The 8,603-nt window shown below is 42.8% G+C and overlaps 1 protein-coding gene across 1 annotated transcript in view; it reads right to left on the bottom strand.

Moving 5' to 3' along the window:
* Positions 1–226: 226 nt before the first annotated feature.
* tshr (thyroid stimulating hormone receptor) overlaps positions 227–8,603 on the bottom strand; it is a 77,377-nt gene continuing 69,000 nt past the window's right edge. Inside the window, exon 11 of the mRNA XM_041214219.1 lies at positions 227–339. Within this exon, the coding sequence (XP_041070153.1) occupies positions 227–339 (113 nt within the window). The remainder of the gene's footprint in view (positions 340–8,603) is intronic.

Here is an 8,603-nt window from a genome sequence, read left to right as displayed (position 1 = left end):
TTTATCAATCTTTAGCCCATATGGTATCTTAACTACCTCCTCTTTCGTTATTACTTTGGCAAAATCTTCTTCCTTGGCAAAGACAAATGCAAAGTACTCATGTAATCCCTTAGCTACATCCTTTGCCTCCATTGGTCTCCTTTTTGATCCCTAATTGGCCCCTCCCCTCCTCTTACCACCCTTTTATTAATTACATAGCCATAGAAGCCTTGGATTCCCTGTTATATCAGCTGCCCGTCTCTTCTCGTACTTTCTCTTTGTAACTTGGCTTAACCTTAGGCACCGGTGTGACAATTTTCACTCCCGATACAGTCCTCTCCAATAATACTTCATTTCGAACTGTTAAGTAAATTCAATTCAATTAGAAATTGGTTTGATCTCCCAAACTATTTCATTAGGGGCCCTTACTGCAGAAGACAAAGACGAATTTTATCCATCAGTTTGAGCTGAACTCAAAATCAACCTGAGGTGAAACAGCGCAATGTTCCTGATGGAGGGGATTTTAATTGTTACGTATTAATAAAGCTGGAAATACTCAGGTTCAAATTCCAGGCTGGGCTACTTTCGCAGTAGGTTCTTCTGGCCTGAAAGATGAGATTGTAGAGATAGATGCCTGTGGAAGATGGAGTTTTAAGAGGTACAAAATTCAGTGTGCTTATTTTTGGGGAGTTGCGATTGAACAACATTTTTATTGTAGGAAGCCATCTTTGACCATACAAGCTGATCACTTACTACTGACCAAATGTATATGAACAGATTTGTGGCTTGCAAGTTAAAAACACCCAATAACTATATTTAATAAATATAGTAGCCATCAGATCTCTGAAGGCGGAGGGACATGTTAGTGGGTTGGTGAAAAAGGCAGAAGGGACACTTGCCTTTATCAATCGAGGCATAGATTACAATAGTAGGGAGGTTATGTTGGAATTGTATAAAACCTTGGTGAGGCCACAGCTGGAGTAGTGTGTGCAGTTCTGGTCGCCACATTATAGGAAGGAAGTGATTGCACTGGAGGGGGTGCAGAGGAGATTCACCAGGATGTTGCCTGGGATGAAACATCTAAGTTATGAAGAGAAGTTGGATAGACTTGGGTTGTTTTTGTTGGAGCAGAAAAGACTGAGGGGCGACCTGATCGAGGTGTACAAGATTATGAGGGGCATGGACAGGGTGGATAGGGAGCAGCTGTTCCCCTTAGTTGAAGGGTCAGTCACAAGGGGACATAAGTTCAAGGTGAGGGGCAGGAGGTTTAGGAGGGATGTGAGGAAAAACTTTTTTACCCAGAGGGGGGTGACGGTCTGGAATGCGCTGCCTGGGAGGGCGGTGGAGTCTGGTTGCCTCACATCCTTTAAAAAGTACCTGGATGAGCACTTGGCACATCGTAACATTCAAGGCTATGGGCCAAGTGCAGGTAAATGGGATTAGGTAGGTAGGTCAGGTTCTTCTCACGTGTTGGTGCAGACTCAATGGGCCGAAGGGCCTCTTCTGCACTGTGTGATTCTGTGATGTGAACTAAATCCTTTTCCTTCTGTTTTGCCTATGTGTATAGGTAATTTAGCAAGTGCGTATTCTTCATATGCACGACTATAAACTGAGTACAAGTAATCTATCCATTCATGAATGGGCACCTCTCCCTATTCTAGGGGCATTAAGGCAGATTGTTACACCTCAACCAGTCAATCTACCTTGGAGTCAGCTGACTCTGCAAAGATTGGGAATCGAATCTGATACCTTTTCCATGGGTCAGTCGCTTGTGGGGGAATGGATTTGCACAGAAATTTGTGAAAGCTTTCAGTTCCTTTTGAAAAGATAAAAATAACTTTTATAGTGCCTTTTGCTACCTCAGGATGTCCTGAAGCACTTTACAGCAATAAAGTCCTTTTGAAATGTTGTAGTGTAAGTGACATAGCAGCCAATCTGTGCACAAACTCTCAAACGCAAAAATGTGATAGTGACCAGATAATCTATTTTTGTGATGTTGATTGAGATATAAACATTGGCCAGGATACTGAAAACTCCCGTGCTCTTCAAAATAGTGCCATGGGAACTTTAACATTTACCTGAGAGTAGAATGGATTTTGGTTTAACATCTGATTTGAAAGGCAGCGCCTCTGACAGCGCTGCACTCTCTCAGTACTGCACTGGAGTGTCAGCCTAGATTTTCATGCTCAATTATCTGGAGTTGGACCTGAACCCACAACCTCTGACTCAAGAGGTGAGGGAGCTACAAATTAGGTTTAAACAAGAAAATTGGTCAAATCTCCAACGATGTATGGTGATCAAGTCCGTCAAATTCGCTTTCCTTATGTGGTATTTTTACCTATAGTTCGGAGACTGGGGGTGGAACTTTACCACCCTGTTGCAGTGGGGGTCGGGCTGTAAAATACAGCGAGCTGTTCAAAAGTCCATTGATTTCAGTGGGACCATAAAATCCCACCGGCATAAAATTCTGCCCTGGGTGTTGTCATTTACTGTATTTTTAAACTTGCAGGTTTAGGTTGAGTGATTTAAGTGAAATTCTGCTTTTATTCCGATATGGTTTTCTGAAATGCTTTGTCAATGATTGGGATATCATATTCCACAACTCAGACATTATGCTCCACCCCACTGAACACTGAATCAGTGACAATAGCACACTTTGACCACTTTCCAAAGAAGCAAGCATTTTAAAAGCCTATTTTAAAATTTGATGCTTCTCAGTTCCTTTGGTTCAAGTCCAGTCACCCAACATCCATTTGTTCTGGTGCAAAGCCAGCGTGTGCTGGATCAGACCAATATTTAGTCCCCAGACTGACTGCTCAGAAAGCATCTGCTGTTTATTTAATCCTTTATTACAATAACAGAGGACCAAAATACATTTTAAGACCGAACACATCACTGGATCACGACTATTAAATTCAAACAGTTCTTCAGCAAATATTTTCTTGGTTTTACAGTCCAACTCTTCTGGTATTTAGAATTGGGAATATAATCTTTATGTTTAACAAAGTTAAACAGTAGACAGTACAGTGGCTACTCATACAGTAAAGGAATGGGTAGAGCTAATTGTGACATTGAATCCCATGGATTTAGTACGGTTAGTACAAGAAAGCCACAGATCTACTGGCTTGCTGCAAAACCCAACTGGTTCACTAAAGAAAGGAAGCTTTTTAAAATTCATTTATGGGATGTGGGTGTCGCTGGCTGGGCCAGAATTTATTGCCCATCCCTAATTGCCCTTCAGAAGGTGGTGGTGAGCTACCTTCTTGAACCGCTGCTGTCCCATCATAAGATCAGAAGTGGGGATGTTCACTGTGCTATTTGGGAGGGATTTCCAGGATTTTGACCCAGCGACAATGAAGGAACGGCGACATATTTCCAAGTCAGAATGGTGAGTGGCTTGGAGGAGAACTTTCAGGTGGTGGTGTTCCCATGTATCTGCTGCCCTTGTCCTTCTAAATGGTAGTGGTCGTGGGTTTGAAAGGTGCTGTCTAAGGAGGCTTGGTGAATCCTGCAGAGCATCTTGTAGATGGTACACACTGCTGCTAATGTGTATTGGGGATGGAGGGAGTGAATGTTTGTGGATGTGGTGCCAATCAAGCAGCCTGCTTTGTCCTGGATGGTGTCCAGCTTCTTGAGTCTTGTGGGAGTTGCACTCATCCAGGCAGGTGGAGACCATTCCATCACACTCCTGACTTGTGCCTTGTAGATGGTCAGGCTTTGGGGAGTCAGGAGGTGAGTTACTCGTCGCACGATTCCTAACCTCTGACCTGCTCTTGTAGCCACGGTATTTATGTGGCTAGTCCAGTTCAGTTCCTGGTCAATGGTAACCCCCAGGTTGATAATGGGGGATTCAGCGATGGTAATGCCATTGAACATTAACGGGCGATGGTTTGATTCTCTATTGTTGGGGATGGTCATTGCCTGACACTTGTGTGGTACGAATGTTACTTGCCAGTTGTCAGCCCAAGCCTGGATATTGTCCAGGTCTTGCTGCATTTGGACATGGACTGCTTCAGTATCTGAGGAGACGCGAATGGTGCTGAACATTGTACAATCATCAGCGAACATCCCCTCTTCTGATCTTATGATGGAAGGAAGGTCATTGATGAAGCAGCTGAAGATGGCTCGGCCTAGGTACTTGCATTTATCCAGCACTTTTCACGTCCCCATCACAAAGCGCTTCACAGTCAATGATGCACTTTTGAGGTGTAGTCACTGTTGTAACGTAGGACATGTAGTGGCCAATTTTGTGCACAGCAAGCTCCCACAACAAATAATTTGATGACCACTAGATAATCTTAATGATGTTGGTTCAGCGATAAATATTGGGCAGGATACCAGGGAGAGCACTCCTGCTTTTCTTCGAAAGAGTGTCCCAGGAACTTTTACATCTTCCTGAGAGGGCTGGGGGCACTATTAGTGAAGTAGTACTGTCAACCGCACTCAGTCTCGTTTACACATGATTCCAGACAAACTCTCTATGGTTGACTCTTGTTGCTTCGTTGTGTGTCTGGGGCTGTGGATGGTGATGGGTCAAGGTTCCAACATTCTTTCCAACACTTGGCTGACCAGGAGTCTCTCCCATTCTTACCACAAGTCAAGTCATTGGCATGTGTTAGAATGATTTGCAGGTTGACAATCTTTTTGGCTGCATGTTGCACCTTCCAGGGCCAGCAAGCCCTGGAGTGGGACTTGAACCCAGAGCTCCTGGCCCAGAGGTAGGGATGCTATCCACTGCACCACAAGACCTCCAGTAGAAGGTCTTCATAGGTCATCTAACGTGGTCTTGGCAGTCTCGATTCAATGCTTTCAAGTTAAATCTTTTCATGAAGGCTGTAATTTCTAGTGAGATGTGCCTCTGTGTAATACCTATCTCCCTGTCACATGCTGCATGTGCCGGTAGGGTTATGGCAGCATAGTGGTAATGTTGCTGGGCTGGTAATCCAGAGGCCAGGACTGAGATGATCCAGAGACATGAGTTCAAACCCCACCCTGGCAGCTGGGGGATTTAAATTCAGCGATTAACTAAATCTAATGTCAGTAATAGTGATCATGAATCTACCAGATGCCCTTAAGTGGGGGAAACCTGCTGTCCTTACCCAGTCTGGCCTGTTTGTGACTCCAAACACACGGCAATATGGTTGGCTTTGAACTTTCTTCTGAAATAGCCTAGTGTGACTCTCAGTTGCATTCAAGAATGGGGGAGCTCACCATCAATTTCTGAAGGGTAATTAAGGATGGTTAGTAAGATGCTCACATCCCAGGAATGAATACAAAATAATTAGGCAGTGTCAGCTCTGGAATTCCCTCCCTAAACCTCTGTCCTCCATTATGTTCCTCCTTAAAACATACCTTTTAGACCAAGCTTTTGGTCACCGACCCTTAATACTTGCTGTGTGCAAATTGGCTGCTGCCTACCTCACAGCAATGACTACACTTCAAAAGTACTTCATTGGCTGCAATGTGCTTTGGGGCATCATGAAGTCATGGGAGGCATTATATAAATGCAAATATTTATGTGGCTTGATATCAAAGCTTGTTTGATAATGCCCTTATGAAGCACTTTGGGACGTTTTGCAACATGAAAGGTGCTATAGAAATGCAAGTTGTTACTATAGAAGGACGACATCCTGGACCAAGGCACATATGTTGGCATTTGAGGCTCTTCACAGAATTCACAGAATCACAGTGCAGAAGAGGTCCTTCAGCCCATCGAGTCTGCACCTCCCTCACAAAAGCTTTACATGTTTGCGTTCTGGTGTCAACTGAGAACCGACATGATTAATTCTACTGTTCTTTTGCGTGATAGCTGCCAAACTCCAAACTTCAGCACTAGCTGTCCAGACAGCTGGTGGCTACGAGCTACAGGACGCAAAACAACTGACTGAATTAAAATGTAAAACAATAACATTTAAGAATAGTCCCATGTCACGTCTCACCCGCACAATGAATGAACTCTAATGATTGTTAAATATTGATCCTGGTAACATAAAAATCATAATCTAATAATCAATACATTATTTTAATTTGCTTCATCGATCTTTTTTGTATATTTGTATTTTACTTGGAAAAATTATGGATTGTAAAACTTTACCCCAATTTGGACCCGTGGCTGTGATGGAAGTTGGTTTTAAATAACTAAACATTTAATGAAAATGAACATCTCCTCCTCCTCCTCTTCTTTCTCCTCCCCCCCTCTTCCTCATCCTCTTCATCCTCATCCTCTTCATCCTCATCCTCATCCTCATTCTACTCACATTCAAGGAGAATCTGGGAGCACTAATTGCAGAGGGGTTGAAGAGTTTTTATAATGCTTTTTCTAGCAGATGGCCACGTCACAGGAGCAGGCAGAGTAATTGAAGTTAATGTAGAAGGGAAAGTGAGTGACCAATTTGAAGGAGAATACGGGAAGTAAAAGGATAATCGAAGAGTGTCATGAAGCTATTATCATTATTGGAAATTATTTTTCTTTTAGTCTGTGGGTGTGTCTTAATTGGATTAAAGCCAGCTAGTCTGGGTGCTTTGATGTGTACTAGTTTTGAGATGTAAGAGAGGTAGAGTGCATTTGCATTTTTTTGAATAGAGCATTCAAGAAGTGGGGTGAAATCTGGCACCTAGCTAGCAGAGACCGAGCAATATGTTTATATTACTAATAAAATTAGTACTATGAAAGGTGTTTTATTGTTAAAAAAAAGGTGAAGTTCAAAGGTGCTGGTGATACAGTTAGAATTTACATTCAATGAGCTGTGTTGGGAATAACAGACAGCAGTTTTGTGTGTGCATGGCAGAGGCAATGTAAGAACAAGACAGCTGTAAGCCTATAACTAACTACACAGGAACCAAAGTGAAAGGAACCTCATTTTGAATTAATAAGGTGAAAATGCTTTGCCTGGTGTCTGGTTAAGTCTATAGGTTGTTGTTGCCTTAATGGAGATTAGTTTGGGAATTTGTTAAAAGTTATGATCATAGTAATGTGTAGCCATGTGTATGCGTTTAATATGTTGTAACTTAATAAAATGTTCATTTAGTTTAACATAAAAACCTCTTGAGAACTGGTGGTCCGATTCCTGAATTCAGAGTTGCATCTCATACATAACCACTTAAAAATATAGGTTATGACAGTTGTTTAAAGTTTCCCTCTCGGATTTTTATATAACTCAGCTTTGCCAACTGCTGGGTCAAAACAAAGAGAAACTGCTCAGGGAGGAATAAGAGAATTATTGAAGGTGGGGTTACAAAGCAAATGACTTGGGAAGTGAGATTATAGCTGTTCTGGAGGAGAATGAGGAAAAATTGTTAAGGTTTGTCTCTCAAAAATTCCCAGAAGAAATCAGCTCAGCTCAATATGGAAAAGTATCTGTGAATCCCAGGCTGTTGAAGGAAGTTGGAGAGGAGACTCATAGCATGGATTATGACCATAGTAATCCAGTTCTGTAGATTGCGAATGATGCTGGGGGGCGGAAGTGGACAGTGGCTGTTTAATTAAGGGGAGAAGAATGTTAGATAAGGAGAGACCAGTTGGTCTAATGTCACTTGTAGGCAAACTCCTGGGATTCATAACTTGAGGCTGAAATAGTGAAGAGTTTGAGGTACTTGGGGAAATCCAAGACAGCCACCCAGCACAAGGAGTTCTTTATTTTTCTTTCTTTATTCTTTGATGGGATGTGGCTGTCAATGGCAGGGCCAGAATTTGTTCCCCTAATTGCCCTTGAACTGAGTGGCTGGCTAGTCCATTTCAGAGGGCAGCTAAGAGTCAACCGCATTGCTGTGGGTCTGGAGTCACGTGTAGACCAGACCGGGTAAGGACAGCAGATTTCCTTCCCTAAAGGACATTAGTGGGTTTTAAACAACAAACAACCCTAGTTTCATGGTCACCGTTACTGAGGGAAACTTTTCTATTCCAAATATATTAACTGAGTTTAAATTCCACCGGCTGATCGTGTAGATGTAGTTTTCCAGGTTTTCAGCAACTTTGGTAAAGTGTCTCGCAGAAGACTTGGCCCAAAATTTCAGGCATGTGATATGAGGAAAGGTGGCAGTATGAATAGAGAGCTGGACGGAAAACAAAGGGGGAAATAGGGATAATTTGGCGCTAGGGTGGTGCTGTAAATAGGAAAGAGAGGCAGCTGAAACGGCTTCATGCATTCCATCTAAATAATCAATGGCGAAATCATAGAAATCAGAAAATCTACGACAAATGAAGGAGGCCATTCAGCCCATCATGTCTGTGCCACTCGACAAAGAGCTACCCAGCCTCATCCCACTTTGCTGTACAAGGTCTGTAGCCCTCGAGGTCATGGCCCTTCAAGTAGACATCCAAATAATTTTTAAATGTGGTGAGAGTGTCTGTCTCTACCACCTTTGCAGATCCCCCTAGCACCCTCTGGGTGGAAAATGAAGATCTAAGAGTTTTAGTGTTAAGTAGAATTGGATGCAATTATTGCACAGAAACAGCCCATTCATTCTAACAGCTCTGTGTCCCCCATAAGCCTCCTGCCACCCCTCTTCATCAAACCCTATTAGCATATCCTTATTTTTCTCTCTCCCTCATGTTCCTACCTTGCTTCCCCCGAAGGTAGCAATGCACTTCAATTCACTTCAACTTTGGAGTGGCAAAGTTCCAC

This window comes from Carcharodon carcharias, chromosome 20 (assembly GCF_017639515.1).
Source record: "Carcharodon carcharias isolate sCarCar2 chromosome 20, sCarCar2.pri, whole genome shotgun sequence".
Lineage (NCBI taxonomy): Eukaryota > Metazoa > Chordata > Chondrichthyes > Lamniformes > Lamnidae > Carcharodon > Carcharodon carcharias.
The sequence above is the reverse complement of the archived record's forward strand: the minus strand, read 5'-3'. Positions and strand labels throughout refer to the sequence as shown.